The 19,622-nt window shown below is 40.4% G+C and overlaps 1 protein-coding gene across 1 annotated transcript; it reads left to right on the top strand.

Moving 5' to 3' along the window:
• Positions 1 to 255: 255 nt before the first annotated feature.
• On the top strand, positions 256 to 11,325 carry colec10 (collectin sub-family member 10 (C-type lectin)). Its single transcript, XM_030103027.1, has 7 exons — positions 256 to 355; positions 2,820 to 2,891; positions 7,330 to 7,401; positions 9,377 to 9,430; positions 9,967 to 10,062; positions 10,597 to 10,808; positions 10,988 to 11,325. Exons 1-7 carry the CDS (start codon positions 256 to 258, stop codon positions 11,225 to 11,227), a joined length of 846 nt encoding a protein of 281 aa, XP_029958887.1. The 3' UTR covers positions 11,228 to 11,325.
• Positions 11,326 to 19,622: the final 8,297 nt, after the last annotated feature.

Genomic DNA, 19,622 nt, shown 5'->3' with positions numbered 1-19,622 from the left:
GCAGATATAAGTGAACCAAAGGGGCGAAAGTCAAAAAGGAATGCAGGAATCTGGTGAGTGTTGTTTGACATTTTGTCACGAAACTGATAAGACTTAATAAACAAGAGTGCTGAAGCCTGTCTGTGTGCTGCATGCTTTCAGGACAGACTCTCTGTGGTATGCTTGCTCATTAACGCCGCACAAAACCCTCGTCCTGCTCGGGACTCGGATCTATCTTCGAATAGAAGTGGGAAAAGCAGGATCCTGTTGTCTGTGATGCCACGGCTGCTGGTCCTCTGCGTTTTGGTCCTTTTCTGCTTCTGTATCTCTGCTTCCACAGAAGTCTGCACCAACGCTCTGATTCCTGGAGCTAAAGGTAACATTATCTCCCTCTGAGCTGTTCGATGAGAGTCATGGAGATTACTGGATCTAAAGCTGAAAAACTGTCACACATATTCAGGCATGCTGATATCTGCTGTTTAAAATCCTTAACAGTTCTACGTTTTGCTGTTGTTTGGACAAATTACTGGAGATTAAGCAGTTTAAGTCTATGACCTCACTTTAAATTAAATTAGTCAGTGTACACCGTCTGAAGAAACACCCCCAATACGATTGGTGGTTTACAGAGCTGATGATAAAGCTACCAAGCATTAAATGTCCTGCAGTTTACGAGTTGTGTGTCTGCTGCTCCGGTCTTTTGGAAGGAATAGCCTCCCAGTCTGAGCTCTCAGTTTACGACATCAAGTAGCTGGTTCCCCCGCTGATTCAGACAGACAGACCTAATAAAATACAAGATCGGGCTATGAGCACTTTTTTTTTTTTTTTTTTTTTTTTTGTCAGCTCCTTTTACAATACTGAAAATCAAGAAGAAAAAAAAGCCAAAGCAGTCAGGAGGTGAGACAGTGAAAAATACTGCTGCATAAAGTAAAGACAAAAAGTTGTGAAAATAACACTGAGCTTTATAGCTTTTGACAACTACTTTTGTAATATCTAAGTGTATTTTTCCGAGTTGAAGTAACATACCATTATTACTCAATGCAGTTTGAATGGCTGAAGTCTCTTTAAACTTGTTACTTGTCACTTTTGTCATGGATGAAAAGGTATTTAGTTATGATCTTTCTATCCGCTGACAGTTTAGCGAATGTGTCACTTTACTTCCTAAAACTGCAGCTGTATGTGAAAAAAGAGTAATCGTACAGAATTTCCTCTTGAATTTTTTGAGTGCACACTCACGCGGAAGCCGATCTATGGGATGCACTGAGGATCAAAAAAAGAACACAGCAGGTTGGCATTGTTCAGCAAAACTTATAGTGTACCCAGGTTTATGAAATCCACACTGCACAGTGTGGCAAGTAATGAACTTTTAAGATGGCTGAAGTCATGCAGACTGAACGAGCCTTTAGACACAGTTTATGCTGCTGTAATTGGAGTAACTGTATCCTGCTTTGGCTAGAAGATAACCACTTTCCCAGAAACAACCTGCACACCAGACTCCATTAACAAAACCATACACGTACGAGCACACCATTAAAAACCTTTTTATTTTCATGAACTAGCTGGTTGAGTATTTATTTTTGATTAACTTGACGCCGAACTATAGTGCCTAAACTGCAAAATGAACATTTACAAGGTGCAATTGTTGAACAAAAGTAAGCACACTTTCACAGCTTTCCACTATATTTTTTTTGTGCTTTGCAAAAAAAAAGCCCATTGTATTTAGACAGCTGCCACGAAAGTGAAGGGATTATTTGTTCAAGACTCATCCAGATTGAAGCAACCGCAGAGTCAGTGTGCGAATGTGCACACGCTCCCATCTGCGTATTTGAGTGGGTGTCTGACGTGCATTTTTCTATGTTTCATACACCCCAAAAATGTGCGCATTTTTATTTTGACCTTTTTTCAACAAACATAGTTTTATTGCCTTTACCGGTACTTTGACGAAATCGCACTCGAATAGATTTACCAGCATGTATTTCATAATCAGATAGCAAAATATGAGACACTGAAGGCCAAAATGCCTTTTTTTTTTATTTGCTAGAAATAAATTCTATTACAACGACCATCAAACAAAAGCTTTTCCTCACACGGTTTGTTTTGTTACCGGGATGTAATTGACTTGGATGATTGTAATGTGATTTGACACATTAATCACCTAAAGTGACTCTTGTGAGCATTTTTCTTACACATGGTTTTAGTTCAGTAGTCCACAAAATGAAAGAATTTTAATGCCGGCCGGCTCATTTCAAATTGCAGCGATTTACCTTTCATCTCTACACGACCTGACAAAAAGAGTGCCGGCAATCGGTTTTCTTGTCTGCTCCTTCGGGCCAGCAGATGCGGATTGATGTAATGTGTGTCTCTAAATGCAGCACTTAATAAGATATAGCCTGATTTGTGCATCAACAATGGAAGAAAATTGCTGCTTTGATAGACACTCAAAAACCTGTCTTGCCAAGAGGTGTTTGAGCGATAAAACTCTTTCACTGCGTCTCAGTTCTGCTTCCAAAATATGGGAAGAGTGTCATTAACGAAATGTTGGACACAGTTTGTGCTTTTGTGAATTTGATCGTAAAACTTCCTGAAACATTATTGAGAGTCATTTTTATGTTTATACATGCGTAAGTCCATAAATTTCACAGATCATTCAGACATTGTCCCGTAATGACCGAATCCTAAAATCATGAATGAATGTGATCATCTGCCTGTTATTCTTCTCATGATGGGAAACATTCTTTCTTTAATATGTCATTTGGATTTAAGCAATACAACTAGCTGGGATCGACTTGAATAATAATAGAAGATGGATGAATATTACCAATTATCTTTTCTTGTACTTTCAGGAGAAAAAGGTGAGATGGGGGAAGAGGGAGATGCGGGGAAACTGGGGAAGGCGGGACCACCAGGGCTTCCAGGTACGTCTTCATCACGATATCAGTTTGGTGTCAAAGTTTCCAATTATCGATTTTAAACTTGATTAATTAATTAATTTTTTTTTTTTTTTTTTACTGTGACCTTTCATGACATTTTTTGTGCGCACATATCTTCCCGGTTTTATAAACTTTGACCCTGCAGTAGGAGGACATTACAAGAGTGTGAAAACAAATAAAATATAGGATAAAGAATATACTGACATCTTGTGACGGTCTTCCTTCTCTGGCTCTTTATTTCAAAAAGCAGGTAGTTTAAATTGTGTAAATTATGATAACAGTGTGACACACTGCGACAAACATGGATGAAGGCCAACCTGTCTGAGGTCTTAACCCATCTATCCATTAATCCACCTCATATACCTGTTTTATGTAACGTCAGGGTTGAGGGGCCATGCAGCTGAAGAGCACGGTGCACTCAGGATAAATCACCAGTCAATCACAAGGCAAACACGGAGAGATAAAGACAGTGACGGTGTAAAGGTTAGAGAAAGAAGCCTGTGGAAGAAGGCTCACTGGAATCCCACTGCTGACAGTTGATGGCTATGGATACCTGAGCAAGGCCTTTCTACCTCACCGACCTACCTCCCTGCTTCGAGTTAAGGTGAATTATCAATGGCATATTATTTAAATGCAGAGAATATGGAAAAATAATGTATTGATCATTATCAATAATTACATTCACACTTATGAAACTATCATAAGTTAACCTCTGAAGCATGTTGCATCCAGAGAAAATTCACACATAAAGAGAACATGCAAATTGGAAACACAAAAGGCCCTCAAGCTCCTTACCTCAACCCAGGATTTTCTCGCTGTGTGGCAAAGATGCTGACCACTCAAACACTGTGCAGTCCCTCCATGCAAATCTTCTAAGAACCAATCACTCGGGGGTTTACCGAATCGTCGCTGCAGCTGATATTGATGTGTTACAGGAATCCCTGACTCAGTTTGCTGACATAATGGCAACTACGGTTTCATCATAACTGTTTAACCTAACGATTTTCCAGCATTTGTCAGCGGAAGATTTTGACCATGAGACTAACAGTAAACAGTGCTAACCGCTACATCACAGCGCAGAGCGAGCTATAAGTCCAAACCCATGTACTTTTTGATCAGTAGTTGGAAATGAAAATGTGGAGTGAGATACAAAATTGTGTAAAGGTGTGATTTCACATTTTTTTCCATCTCCTCTCCAGTGCGCATTTTTTTTTTTTTAGTTTTATCTTTTAGAAAAAGCCCCTAACGGCTCTGACTGAGGTGACGTCGCCGCCCCTGGAGTCATGCAGTGTTTTCACAGTAATGCTGTAAACAGTGCTTCATGTGTGAAAATCCCTGGACATCCCCTTAATGTCCTCATAAAATTTGCTTTGGTATCAGACTGCGGCTGACAATAGTGCAGGAGGCAAATATCTGCATAATCTCAGTGACTGTTTTAGCTGGATGACTGCTGGATGACTTGTGGAGAACATTGCGACCAGGTGTCTGCGGCTGCAGCTGAGCAAAGTCTATCTAATAAGCACAAAATCAGGCAATTGCAGCAAAATGTGCTTTTTCTTCATTTAGTCTTGAGCTTGCAAATAATAGCGCCAAAGAGCTCTTCTTTACAGAAGGCAGCGTTGGCACTCTTGAATATTCTGTCAGTGTGATTTCATGCCATTTTTCATTTTTCTTGCTGTGGTCTTCCGAGCGAAGCTTTCCCAAATGAAAAAGCGCTGGCAAACTCTCCGGGCTGCACGGTAGTGTTGTGCTGACCACTTTTGGGTTCATGTCTGTACAGGAGTGGACTTTCTGTTTTGAGTTTGCATGTTCCCCCTGTGGGTTTTCTCCTGGTTCTGTACTTCTGTTTCCTCCCACAGTCCAAAAACATATTTGAGATACAGACAGCAAATGTTCTTAGAAACATTTGAGTATGTAGAATTGTTGTTCCCTTGTATTCACACACCCGCACTCTGAGAATTCAGGCTGAGATGTTATTTTATTTGCAGGTGTAATGAAAATGAACAAACAATTATCACTTGGTTTCTGTACTGTAAGATGAATTCTTTAGCCAGACAGAGAGACAACACTTCTGTGTTCCAGACCTCTTAATTGCTGCTGAAGAAGCAGGATTGTCCCGTTCCGCCATATGTTTTCCGACTATCTGGCTCACGACCCGGCCATGTAATGCATACAGCTGTCTGCTCACACATGCACACATACACTCCGGAGTGTATGCACGCATGCTTATGAGCACAAGGAACGCAGGCAGGCAGATTCGAGTTGCAGCCGTGCACGTAGGTAGACACATGTATGTAACAGCATGCACGAATACACTAAAAGCGGTGTTTCCTGGCTGCCCTCTCGCTCTCCCTCCGATGTTTGTTTTATCCAGTAGATTCACACAGAGGTCGTCGCCCAGACATATACACACACACTTTAAACACAACAGCACACTTCTCTCATCAAATCTGACAAAAATGTCAGAACCCATTTCCAAAAGCGAGAAGGTATGCACAGTCTGTGTGAACCTTTTTTATCAACTTTTCAACTTTGCGGGTATTATCCGACGCTATAGCGGACCCGGTCATTATGGTTTTCTGTGTGTATGCGCGCAGTAGACATGAATGCAGGTTTCTATGATGATTTTGTAACTGTAGTATGTCAGCAGCCTAACAGATGACGCATGTATTCCCCGTCTTAATTTAGGCAGTTTTACAGGAAACAGTTGCTTAATTTTGGAATGTTAAAAGGGAATACGTGACTGTTAATGCTCCCATGGGCAACAAGAACCATTTGTTGCTCCGAGGTCATTAACATCAGCGAGCTGGTGTGCTGCAGCTCTGCATTTGTTAATTGGTCTCAAATCAGCGCTGCTGCAGAGGTGGAAATTTCGCCGTGAATAACACAAGAGTTGAGGGGGTCTTCAGTCTTGTGTAGAACCTGTAGGGGACGGCGAGCACGTGGGGAAACAAATGGAAAAAGTAGCTCAAGGCCTCTGTCGTGTGACCTTGCTCTCTTCTCCACAAACAGCGGGATTCATATTTTCCCTTTATGACTGTGCAAACAACATTAAATGAATAAGTGTAGCATTTTAAAGTCTTGCATTTTTCAAGTTTGATGAGATCCAGGTCATTCCCACGAGCGTGAAAGAGTCTGACAGAGCTGAGGGGCTGAGAAAATGTGTTTTGAACGGCCGTGATTCCAATAAAAAGCGCGGTCTTCACCTCCTTTGTCCCCCAGCAGCTGGAGAATCCAGACGTTAAACCAGTGGGAGGGGGCGGCCACTATAAAGACGGGCTGATAGGAAGAGCTGTTATCTTGGCGTTTAGATAGACGGTTTAACTGGCGAGCCTAAGAACTGCCAAAACATTAATCAACTGTTAGAGACTCGGGAGGGAGGACAACAGATTGAATTTCATCATATAGCAAAAAAACAAACGTCCACAGCCACTTCTCACATCCAGCTCCCAGGTCAGCGCTGTCAAAATGTTTACTTTGCGAGGGCGCGTCTCAGACACCATGGCAGAAAATTCCATAAAAATTGCGCTCAGATTATGGAGACATTTTCCCAAAGGCCTGAGCGTTGCAGACCTCACACAATCTATACGAGCTCACACCTCCTGCCAGCTGCTCACAAATCATCAAGTGGAGGAGCAACAGGAGAAAAGAGGGAGAAGTGAAATATTAGTGCGAGGCTGAGTGTGTGTGTGTGTGTGTGTGTGTGTGTGTGTGTGTGTGTGTGGGGCAAATCCTTCTAATAGCAATCGGCTCCTCCGGTGCGTCACTTAGTGTTTTAAACGCCATCAATTTCCACTTGAATGGTTTCCTGAGGAAACACTCGTCTCGGGGGCTGGCAGCGAGCCTCGGTCTGCTCTGTAGCTTTTCCCACACACACGCATACAGAAATTTAGATATATACGTATGTAAACAGTTTGTCTGACTCCGATATTCTATCCTACATTTTCACATGTGAAATGATGCAATATCTCTGCACCTCAGCTGCGTTACAGTCTGAGCAAGCAGCTGTCAGATTAACTTGTGTTGACAGTAATCTGATCAAAAGTCTGAGGTACAAAGAAAATATGAATAAAGGGAGCTAAGCATATTTTATGGATATGATCACCGTTTCTCAGACAGCGCATGAACACATTTCTTTACTCTGGAGTGAAGTCTGAGAGGCTCTGTGCTTACAGACAGACTTCATGGAATAAGACTTAACAGAACTTTTAATTCATGAAAATGTTTCCATTTTTATGGAACGCTTGGCCATATGTACCGTGTTTTGTCTTGCGGAACGGAGTGTAAAACTGTTTTTTAATTGGAATATTGTGTACCAGATTAGGACATCATTATCAGAGTGAGAAGCTGAGATTTTTGTACAGGGCCCTGGAGGTCTTACCTTTCTCTTCCCTTCTCTATTGCTCTTTCTCCTCTTTCACAGGAGCACAGGGTGAACCCGGGCTTAAGGGAGAAGTGGGCCAAATGGGGAAAATGGGGCCTGCTGGAGACAAAGGTACAACAGAGAGAAGTCATTAAAAGCTTAAAATCTCGACTTCATGTTCCGGAGTGAAGGTTGACAGAAAGCTGCTCTCCTTCTGGAAAAGTCCCTTCTCTCTGTATTTGAAGCCCGTCTACTTCACCTTCCAGTAGTTTTAAAGTGTGACAGGCCTCCTCTTGAGGGGCACCAGAAAGCTTTGATGGAGAGTAGCAGCAGGTCACATCTGGGGGTCAAAGGAATGCCTTTCACCAACATGCATTTCTTCTTTCCATTAAAAAAAGGAATTCTAATGAAAAGAGCAAAGACTTTGTAATACCATATTTTTAGAGCTCAATCTACTTTTAATAGTTATGATAAAATCAGCCATAAACTTCATGTTAAATGGTAGCTGAGAGGATTCTGCAGAAATGTATTGACTTTTAAATTGATTTAAAGAAAGAAATACATTTCTTTAAACTCCTCCTGAGCTTCCACTGCTGCCCTATAAGTCAAACGGACATCTTTGTATAAATCAGCACTCCTATTTAGTTCCAGGACTAATCCACTTGAGAATACTTTCTTAAATCTGCCATTTAGGTGGTTTCAGGCTGACTAAAGAGAGTTTTTATTTAACTTAAGCTTTGAGTTATCACATCCAAAGATCGAAGCGAACGTAATCCAATAGAATGATTTCATGCATTTGCGCTGCACTATGTGGCTGCACCAATTTCTATCTTTATTTTATTTTATGAGCAGTCCTGCTCCCCTTTCCTTCCTAGACGTTCACTTTCCTCAGTAATCATTATGTTTAATGCACTTACAGGAAAGTGGCTGTGCATCTGCCATCCCGGGCGAAGCAGTGAAGTCACAGCGTTGGCTTTTCCTTGATCCTCAGAGCTTGAGGCTCATAAAACACCTGGAAAAATACTTCTTCTTCTTCTTTTTTTTTTTCCTCAGCAATGCCAACTTTAACAGAAACGCAAACCAAAATTCACTTAGTGTTTAACAAGTCACAGCGCTCACCGTGACTCACTTATAAGAAGGATTTAATCTCAACATCTGCATATGGTACATTTACGTAAGAGACATACATGCGCATGGGAAAAGTGTCTGCATATATCCAGACTCTCACGACAAACCAGCATCACAGGACTGGGGTCTTTTTTTTTTTTAATTCCACACACACATTACAAAAGAGGCATAGCTCATATTTGTTTTTACTGTTCCTCGTCCAAACTAGGCCATTGTGATGTTTGTCCTGCTGCCCACTTCCCCAAAAGTTTCAACTGCCAGTGGGGTTATTTTCCACAACACATTAATGAGCGTGTTTGGAGGGATGGCTGGAGCACACTGATCGTGTTTACACTGCACATTTTTTATTTGCAAATCAATTTCAAGCATGCACCCACTCTCTCACACACACACGCACACTTGTGTGTAGTTATGTTGGCATGTTAAATCTATGTGGCACACATACATGAGTTACAAATTAGTACATGCTGCACGTTTTGTTTAGAGTGTGTGATGCTGACATCTGGTGGTGATATTGTGTAAGTACATCAACATGACTCAGTTGAAGCAAGGATGTCAAACACACATTAGTTCAGACCTGTAAAATAGTGACAAGTTAACCTTTAAGTGTAAACATTTCTTTGTTTTGGTGCAGAGTGTACACGATAAAAAATAACTACATTTTAACAAAAATGAAGCAATTATGGGAAATTACTACAATCTCAACATGAAACCAATTTCAATGATACCTTCTACTGCAGAATGCAGAGTGGTTTGAATGGCCACATTAAAGCCTCTTATCTAGGTGGACAAGTCATTGCCTGAGGAGTCACAGAAAAGTGCTGTGGAGGGCTGAACCATGAATGGACTGATTTCTGTTCAATATAAAAACATTTATTAATAAAACAACCGTTTTGGCAGTACATCATTCATTCACTCGTTCTTTCATTCATTCACTGATTTACTTACTTCCCAAGTAAGGATTTTTCTCATTCAACAGGAGACAAAGGTGATACAGGTTTGGATGGACTCCTAGGTTTCAAAGGAAAAGCAGGTGAGGATCAAAACAAAGCCTTGCTCGTCTCTGATCACTTCATTTGTGCAGTTGATCAGTGGTTACCCACTTTGGGTCCCTCTTAAGGGGGGGTGGGGATTTTTACTTCTGTTTGTTTTTGACTGCCTCAAGGTTGTCAAAATAGATTTATAAATGTAAAGAGAACCATAAGAGTTTATAGAGAAAACCTAGACTCATCGCTGCTGCTTTCATTTTGAAGTCACTCCTGAGTGTAATTTATTTGGCAAATCAGAGATCAAAAGATGATTCACAGTGTTTCTTTGTAGAGAACTGAGAAGAGGCTCTACTAAAAATGCTGCCAAATAACTGTTTGAACTATACCTGGAATTGTTTATTACTGCTCTAATAATGTAACGCAGCCCCCAATAATGTGGTTTAATATATCTTCGTGTTGACCATTTACAGTCCTATTACGGTTTCTTCAGTGGCTTCAGCAGCTGTCAAGGCTCCCCAAACACTCCTAAGATAAGACCACGCTAAATAAACCTAAATAACAGAATAATGTGTTTCATCAGGCACCACGTGCGACTGCGGCAGGTACAGGAAGGTCATTGGACAGCTGGATCTCAACGTGAGCAAGCTGAAGAACGGAGTCAAGTTTGTGAAGAACGGTGAGCTTTCTGCAGTATTGTTGTCATGCTTTTTATTTGGTGGATCATTTTAACCAAAACGTACTTTAGATGAAAAACTGACAATCATTGTGATGGAAAACAAAAGACTGATTGTAGAGATAGAAGTTGTATCAATTTCAAACAGAACACTTTGTTGTTTTATTTTATATGACTTGTCTTTTTTTTGGTTTCATCACGATGATCTTCATTTTCAAAACATCTGAGATAGTGTTATAAAGAATATTTTCTATAATTGTAGCCAACTTTGAGTTGAAACAACACCAGTGACTTGAAACAAGGTCTTAGGTGATATAAATTCTTTTTTTTTTTTTTTCAATTTTTGATCTCAATCTTATAACCTGTCTCTTACTTTTTTAAACATTGACATCAAGATTGCTTAATAAAATGGAGATATTTCTGTTGATCCAAGTGTTTTATATAAATAAAGTTAAAGTAAATCCCGCATGGAGAAATTACTTGACTATGGAGGTATTTCTGAGTACATTTATTCTTTAATAAACCTTTCCTGTGCAGTTGTCTTGGGCTTGAGGGAGACGGAGGAGAGGTACTACCTCCTGGTGAAGGAGCCCAAGAGATTCAGAGAGGCTTCAGTGAACTGCAGGCTCAGAGGAGGCTCCATAGCCATGCCCAAAGATAACAACACCAACCGGCTAATGGTTGACTACGTCAGCGAGGCAGGACTGACCAGCGTCTACATCGGCGTGCAGGCCCAAAGCCAGGACACGGTAGATGTTTTTGATTCCAAAGAAGAGTCAGTATGTTAATAATAAGCATGCAAAGCAGCAAGTTAACCTACAACAAAGCTGTCCATTTTAATGAATGAAATTGTCATGTGTTTAACTGGTGATTGACCAGTGGTAAATAAGCTTAACTTTTTTTTCTCTTATTGACTCTCTGTCATCAGAATGGATCAAGCACCTACATCTATGCAGACTCCAGCCCTCTGCAGGGCTTTGAAACTTGGAACCAGGTGGAGGATGTAAAATCTCCATCGTCTCCCTCGACAAACTCCAGCTGTGTGGAGCTGCTCAGCACCGGGACCTGGGCTCGGGTGGACTGTGAAGCCAACATGTTTTTTGTCTGTGAATTCCCAAAAAGCAGAAGAAGAGGAGGAGGAGCGACGCCTGCTCCAGCATCATCCTGAACATCTAAGTGTAGAATACTTATGTATAATAAGTGTGTGTTTCAGAATGCATGGGTGATAAGTTCAAAAACCAAAATGTAAATGACTTTCATAACAAATTCTGCCCAACTTGTTTCAATAAACTAGTATGATATGAGTGGTTTAAATGCTTCCTCAAATCAAATCCTTTGCATTAGGTACTGTATATGTCATTAATCCACTAAACTTAAACTTCTATATCACTTGTTGAATGTAAGGACGAAATGAGGAAACACCCTGAACAGGTCTCCAGTCCATCACAGGACAAACACACACACTCTCACTCACAGCTTACAGGATTCAATTCACTCATCAACCCATGAACCATGTTGTTCCACCAACACCATTATATTACAGCTGTGAGCACACAGACAGGCATCGATGAGTGAGACAAGTAAAACTGATGCAGGAGTAACTATTTATGTATTTGCAGTAACTTCAATGAAGTAGCTTTGGAGAAAGTCAAAAGTAACAGATAAGTTTTATTTTTTAAGCTGTCCCAACACAAATCACTGTTAACCCATATTTAAAGATGAAAAGTGGTTGTCTTTCTGTAGCTGCTATACGGCTTTTAATGGTTTGAATGACACAAGTGAATTACGAAACACCACATGGAATTTTCTGAGTTTAAATTATTAGGATGTTTAAATTTATTTGCTGTCCTCAACAAGAGATGGCAAAAGAACTCATTCTTGTCTTAAAAAACAAACAGACAAAAAAAAAACAAAAAAAGTGAGTCGTGAACGTGAGTTGTTTGATTTTCAGAACTGGAAGCTGAATGTGAACATTTTTCAAGTTTAAATATCTTTGACAACTCTGCACACATTGGCAACTCGTACTATGTGTATACATTTTAATACAGAGTAGCAGAGTTTTTACACATTTGAGAACCTAATTAAGGACAGACAACTTTTTAAGATGAAGCCTCACATTCACGATTTTTTTTTTTTACACATTGATGACTCTCTTTGGACAGATTGAGATACAGACAGACAACTCAGAATAAACATTGACAAATAGTTTTGGCCCTTATACTGGACTTCATTTCGAAGCTCTAGATGAAATTCATGCTGACCAGAAGTTTGAGGCCATCATATTGGTCGACCAGAAGTCAGAACCTTTCCAAGTCAAACTTGTTGGCTTTCAGCAGGCACACAAAACATCAGCAGCTAAGCAAGGCCCATGCATCCAGATCCTATCCCATCAGCGCGTAACCTAAATGTTGTCCCATCTGTGACTGACAAGGTGGAGATTGTGTTGGAGGCAAGTCTAATCATGGGTGTTGTCTTCCATCAGATCACCAGTGGTATTGCAACAGTAGATGTTTGGTCGCTGTCCTGTACAATTGCATCTTGGTGCACTGCCCTGTTCTGGCAAGAGTCTGTATGGAATATCAACTTTATTTAAAAAGCACTTTAAAACAACAATTATTGCAACAAAGTCCTGAACATAAGCAGACAAGAAAATCTAAAAAAAAAAAAAAAAGTACAATAAAACAATAAACACAATTAAATGACAACAATAAAACACTAAAACGGGAGCAGAGTCTCAAACTGGGTTAAAAGTCAAAGAGTAATAATGTGTCTTGGACCTGGACCTCGCCACTTCAGTTTATCAGTTGACCTCAGGCACCGAGCTGGAGTGTAGGGGTGAAGCAGCTCAGAGAGGTAAGGCGGGGTGAAACCATTCAGAGATTTAAATACAAAATAAAAGAATCTTAAAATTAACTCAAAAGTGCACAGGCAGCCATTGAAGGCAAGTCAGGATGGGAGCTATGTGTTCCCTTTTACGTACTCCAGTTAGTAGCCCTAGGAGTCCTGTCAAGTCTTGTTGACTGGTGAGATTCCTGAAGCAGCTGATGGGTACTGGCAGGCCAAGAGACTTGCAGCCTGAGTTGTTGTGGTGACAAAACCTTCGGTTTGGGAGGAGTTCAGGGAGGTCAAGAAGGAGGTCTATCAATTGGCATCCACAAAATTCTGGCAAACAATCCAGCAATTCAGGAGGGAAAGCAGGTCTCTGCCAACACTGCTTACAGTGGAGGTGGGGAGCTGCTGACCTTGACTGGGGATTTTATAGGACAGCGGAAGGAATTCTTTGAAGACCTCCGCAATCTTGTCTCCACATCTTCTGCGGAAGCACAGACTATGGTCTCAGAGGTGGATACATCCATCACCCAAGCTGAAGTCACTGAGGTGCTTGGTAAGCTCCTCAGTGACAAGGCACCGGGGGTGGACGAGTTTCACCCGAAGTACCTTAGGTCTCTGGATGTGCAGGGACTGTCTTGGTTGACAGGTCTCTGTAACATCGCATGGTGGTCGTTGACAGTGCCTCTGGGTTGGCAGACCAGGGTAGTCGTTGTCCTTTTCAAAAAGGGGGATTGGAGGGTGTGCTCCAACTATATCCCACTCTTCAGCCTCCCCAAGAAAATCTATTTCAAGGTACTGGAGAACATGATGCGACTGATAGTCGAACCTCAGATTCTCCTTGTTAAGGTATGTCCTGCTCTGTATGACCGAAGTAGGAGCTTGGTCCACACTGAAGGCAGTAAGTCGGACCTGTTCCCGGTGCATGTTGGACTCAGGCAGGGTTGCCCTTTGTCACCGGTTCTGTTCATATTTTTTATGGAAAGAATTTCTAGGAGCAGCCAGGGGTCAGGGGGTGTCTGGTTCGGGGACCACAGGATTTTGTCTTTGCTTTTTACAGATGACATTGTCCTGTTGGATTCATTGGGCCTGAACCTACAGCATGCACTGAGACGGCTTGCAGCCGAGTGTGAAGCAACGGTGATGAAGATCAACACCTCCAAATTTGAGGCCATGGTCCTCAACTAGGGTTGCCAACTCCCAGAGGTTGAAATAAGGAACGCCTCTCGCGGGCAGCTGAAAAAAACTGGGTTTTTGGGGGGTGAAAAACACATATATAACAGCATTTTGCCACAGTTATACCTATTACAGACTGTAAAAACACATTAGGCTACTGCATTACACCTACAGTTGCAAGATTGCAATAACTCATGATCAATTTGATCAGTTTGTATTTGAGGCCTACAGTGAGACAGTTATCATTCAAGTATCATCATCATGGACAGCAGGTCTCAGCCACTGCACCGGACGGTGGAGCAGCTCAGCAGCTCCTTCAGAGGAGACTGAGACCCTCAGAGCAGGAAGGAGCTACCACAGGCCTCTCATCCCCACCGCTGTCAGACTGTACAGTTCTACTGTGTAGAATATGAGCAATAATCCTGGACATTATAATATCCTGCACCCCCCCCCCCCAGCGACACTTTATCATCCATTCACTCTGCTAAAGCATGTTGTATATATTATATCATATATATTGCATCATATATTGCATATTGTATTGTCTATATTGTATATATTATATATTTCCTGTTATATTTTTAAGATTCAGGTTGTACATACAGTTAGATCTTCATTGTCTTTAGCTTGTATTATCAATCCTAGTATGATTTGCACTGTTACTTGTTAATTATTGCACCATTCATTACTTTTGCACCCCGCTGTGGGTTCTATGAGCCGATACACCTGTAAATTTCTCCACTGTGAGATTAATAAAGTCTTCTATTCCTATTCTATTCTATATTTATTAGGGGTGGGACTCGATTAAAAAAATTAATCTAATTAATTAGGGCCTTTGTAATTAATTAATCTCAATTAATCGCATATCGATATTTGACCCGAGATCAGCGAGGACCTTTCTTTTTCTAATGGATTTTGATATAGTGAATCAATATAGTGATACATAAGCTTAAGCAACAAAACACTGTTCATTTTTTCAGCAGGGAAGGAGGAATTTAACCAAGACAAATAAACCAATACACATTGATTAGTGAAACTTTTGTTGGGCTGGGCGAGGGTCCTTGAAGTAGTCGGAGTGACGTCCTCTTCAACTCTAGCTGTATGCCAGGCTTGCGTGTTGGCCGCTGCTGCGACATGCTTAGCATTCAGATGATATACCAGGCTCGATGTGCTGCGATGGTATGCAAATTCTTTGCTGCACAATATGCATACAGCTTTGGTTTTATCCACGCTGCCATCCGCTGGCTTTTTAAATCTAAATTTTCTGTGCACGAGACCAAGTAGTGCGCTGTCGTCGGGAGCAGTGTTGCCAACTCCCCAGTAAGGAAAGTCACTATTGGCTGTCCTAAAAGTCGCCAGAAGTTGCTAGATGAGGTCGTTACCTAATTTGCAATTTGCATGTAATTGTAATGGACGCTGTAGGAGAGAGGAATAACGTCATGGGAGAAGCAAAATGTGAGTTAAAAAAACACCCTAAATATGTTTAGAACTACAAATGAATTTTCTTCTGTTTATTCTTGGTTTGTCAGCAAGTGAGCAGTGGCGTATTTGCGCACACGCGATTCATTTGAAGTGTGGAGGAGTGGTGTGGGTCTCCTCTCTGCTCTGACTGCAGGAGGGAGCGCTGCATCAGACTGGCCGCCTGTGAGTGCTTTGGGACGGGGGAGGGGCTCACGCAGCACCGCAGCTCATTGAGGACAGCAGCTGCAGAACGAGACGTCCTGTCACGTCTCCAGAGCACCAGAAAAAGTCGCTAAATTTGTTGCTAGTCGCTTTTGACAAAAAAAGTCGGCAGGAGGCTTTGGAAAGTCGCCAGATTTAACGAGAAAGTCACCAAGTCGGGAGCTGTTTCGTTGTGGTGTCACAGCGAAATATGTCCGGGTGAAACTCGTCCGGTGACAAACGTTCCGCGACAATTTGCGATAATTTTTTTATCGCGTTAAAATTTCTGTAATTAATTAATCGTAACTAACGCGTTAAAGTCACAGTCTTAATATTTATTGCTAAATGTGCAAAATAGCATCAAACAGCTGCTGTCTCTTCTGGATTTTAACATGTTCCTTTTTTTATTTTCAACTAAAAAAGTGCAAAATCAAAACTGAAAAACCTTCTGAACAAAAAAACCAACAAGGTTCCGTTTCTAAACTGAAAACACTCCACAGTCTGCAGCAGCAGACACAAATCAATGAACTAAACATGATATATCTGATATGGAAACGGCACAAACTTACATGTCTATGGAAGCCATGCTGCGCTGCTTTAATGTTTTGATTTACTTCTTCCTGTGCGCTCTGTGACCAAACTGACTACTGGCCAATGAGCTGCCGTAGCCGACTAGGAACGGTCTTTTTTTGACCAATGGGATAAGAGTGATTCTGTGTTGTCGAGCTATCTCTGTCAGCTCATTGGTCACAGAACGTCAGAGAGCCGGTGAACAATTTACTGCAAGTTTTCAAAAAAAAAAGCGCATGTTCCATTGCTCACGTTTTGACTCTCAGAAATACGGAACAAAGTGCGTTCCTTTTCAGCTCAGTACGGAACGCACACTTTTACATCCAAATACGGAACGATTCCGTTTTTCAAGGAACGGTTGGCAACTCTATCCTCAACTGGAAAAAGGTGGTCTGCCCTCTCCAGGTCGGAAGAGAGACCCTGCCCTAAGTGGTGGAGGTCAAGTATATTGGGGTCTTGTTCACCGGGCGGGGGAAGGATGGAGTGTGAGACTGACAGGTGAATTGGTGCAGCGTCTGCAGTGATGCAGTCATTGTATCAGTCCGTCGTGTTGTAGAGGTAGCTAAGCCGAAGGTGAAGTTCTAAACTTCCCGGTTAATCTATGTTCCTGCCCTCATCTACAGTCATGAGCTTTGGGTCATGACCAAAACGACAAGATCCTGGATACAAGTGGCTGTAATTAAATTCCTTTGTAGGGTGGCTAGGCTCTTCTAGGCTAGTCTTGGCTACTTGGCTTACCACCACCGGGTATGGAATGAATAATTAATGCAATTGTAAAGTGTCTTTGAGTGTCCAGAAAAGTGCTATATAAGACAAAGACAGTTATTCAATGGACAGCTGGCCTTCCAACAAGCTGTCGGCTTGTGAAGCTGAGAAACTTTACTTCATTACGAATGGTCATGGCTTGTGGCATTCTCCAGTGCTCAGTCCTGGGTCCCAAACTTCTATTTTACATAAATAACACCTGTAAAGTTTCTGGTGTTTTAAAATTGGTTTTACTTGCAAGTGACACAAGTTTTTTTGTTCGATAATGAATTTAAAGGAACTACTGAGGACAACTGCTACAGAATTGTAAAAGGAACACTTTTGCAATTATTCACATCGATAAAATTGATCATGTGAGAGCTCATGAAATCCAAGTTCTATAATACTGGATTAAAAAAAAAAAATTGGTTGAACACCTCGTTAAACATGCAATAAACAAATTTTTATAATGCACTTGGTACTTTCCGGACTTCATCCTCTCGGGTTCTTTAAATTACCATAATTTAACTGGCCATGGTTCTGACTTTTGATGACAAGCTGCCAAAATGTTCATCTTTCCAGAATTATTGAATGACAATACAGTGCAGTATGAACCTGAGCCAGTAGAATAGAAAATCAGAGTGTGCTTACACAAAAAACAAGTTTCATGACAAACCAAAACAACCAAGAAGTAGCAATACCAGAGATGGAAATGTTCCCTTTTATGCTCAATTTGCTGCATAAAAAAGTCCAACGACTGAGAAGTAATTTCAAAAAGATTCAAAATATATAACTTTAGCTGAATATCCACTCAACGAATAAATAACATTATCCCATTAAAACTATTCAATCACTTTTTCAAGCATTAATCATAAGGCTGACATAACAATCAGACAATCAGAACATAGCACACACTTGGTGTTTTCATGCAAAAAGTGCAATGACTGAGAAGCATTTTCAAAAAAAGCTTAAATTATATAGATTTCACTGAAAAGCCTCACTCATCAACTCAATCACAACCAACACTGTACTATGGAGAAAAAGGCATTTATACACAAATCCAAATAAATAAAATTTAAAAGTGCAATTTAAAAGTATTCAAGTATCCAAAATGAAATTTTCTTTAGTTTACCTTTTCAATAGGTGAATGCACTCACTTCGATGCTTGATGTGACACTAAGTTTGGAGGAATGTTTTTTTTACTCATGAGAAGAGTCTCAAAGTCTGGAGCTTTAGCAGAGAAAGAAAAATTTCCAGTGTGTTTCTGTGTCTTCAGCTGAACCAGAGCTGACAAGACACGCTGACAGAAAAAGGTAGAGCTGCTCATCAAACCATATCTATGAAACCTGTGTTCCTCCATGCTCAATTAGTATATCCAACTAAAGTTTGCCTCTACTTTCTGTACTGTAAAAAGGTCATAAGGTTAATTTACTACACTGGTTAAAAAGATAACAAATAAATCACTACTTTTGAAGTAGAAAACATTATAATTCACTGATCTGGTTAATTTTCAAATTCATACAAATTAGGTTCAAATTCTCAAATAACTTACCAATACTCCCAGGGAACATTCAGAAATAGTTTTTTTTTTTTTAGGTGTGTTGAGGCAGGTTGAATAACATGCACTTTTACTTTTTCTTTATTTCCTGGTTGATTGATGTTTTTCTTTGTTTATGATTATTTAAATTTGTGAGTGTGATTGGGGAATGGAAGGTAAAAAAAAAACTAGAAAAATTTGCAGTTCCTGAAGAAACTGCAAGTGTGAATGCTGAGCTGAAAATGCTAAACTGTAATGCAGAAGAAGTTCAAGAAGAAAGGTTGAAAAGGAAGTTGACAAATTTTGACAAAGCTTGAAAACACTGCAAAGAGTTGAAAAAGGTTGATAAAGGTTGAAAACTGTTGAAAACACTGCAAAAAGTTAAAAAAAAACCTTGAAAAATGTGAAAACGCTGCAGAAAGTTGAAAAAGTTTGAAAAGACTGCAAAAAGTTGAAAAAGGTTGAAAAAGTTTTAAAGTACTGCAAAAAGTTGAAAAAGTTTTAAAAAAGGTTGAAAACACTCTAAAAAGTTGAAAAAGGTTGAAAATCGTTGAAAAAGTTGGAAAACACTGTAAAAAGTTGAGAAAAGTTGAGAAAGGTTGAAAACGCTGCAAAAACTTGAAAAAAGTTGAAAAAGTTGAAAAACTCTGCAAAAACTTGAAAAAAGTTGAAAAAGTTTGAAAACGCTGCAAAAAGTTGAAAATCGTTGAAAAAGTTGAAAAACGCTGCAAAAACTTGAAAAAAGTTGAAAAAGTTTGAAAACGCTGCAAAAAGTTGAAAATCGTTGAAAAAGTTGAAAAATGCTGCAAAAAGTTGAAAAAGGTTGAAAACGTTTGAAAACGTTGCAAAAAGTTGGAAAAGGTTGAAAAAGTTTGAAAACGTTGCAAAAAGTTGGAAAAACTTTAAGAAAGTTGAAGAAACAGCAGAGTCAGTGTCAGAGTAACAGAGGATCAATAGAGCTCCAGTCTGAATGGAAAAGTCCAGACTCATCAAGCAGCAGCCAGCACAACAGGTGTGTCTGTTGCTATGGAGACCAGCTGCACAG

Source organism: Salarias fasciatus, chromosome 11, assembly GCF_902148845.1.
Source record: "Salarias fasciatus chromosome 11, fSalaFa1.1, whole genome shotgun sequence".
NCBI lineage: Eukaryota > Metazoa > Chordata > Actinopteri > Blenniiformes > Blenniidae > Salarias > Salarias fasciatus.
Note: the sequence above shows the minus strand (reverse complement) of the source record. Positions and strands in the feature narration are given on the sequence as shown.

Excerpts from the sequence above, each read along its gene's own strand:
- colec10 (XM_030103027.1), top strand. The coding sequence starts at position 256 with ATGCCACGGCTGCTGGTCCTCTGCGTTTTGGTCCTTTTCTGCTTCTGT. Across the intron at positions 356-2,819 it reads TCTGATTCCTGGAGCTAAAG|GAGAAAAAGGTGAGATGGGG; the intron begins GTAACATTATCT and ends TTGTACTTTCAG. Across the intron at positions 9,431-9,966 it reads AGGTTTCAAAGGAAAAGCAG|GCACCACGTGCGACTGCGGC; the intron begins GTGAGGATCAAA and ends GTGTTTCATCAG.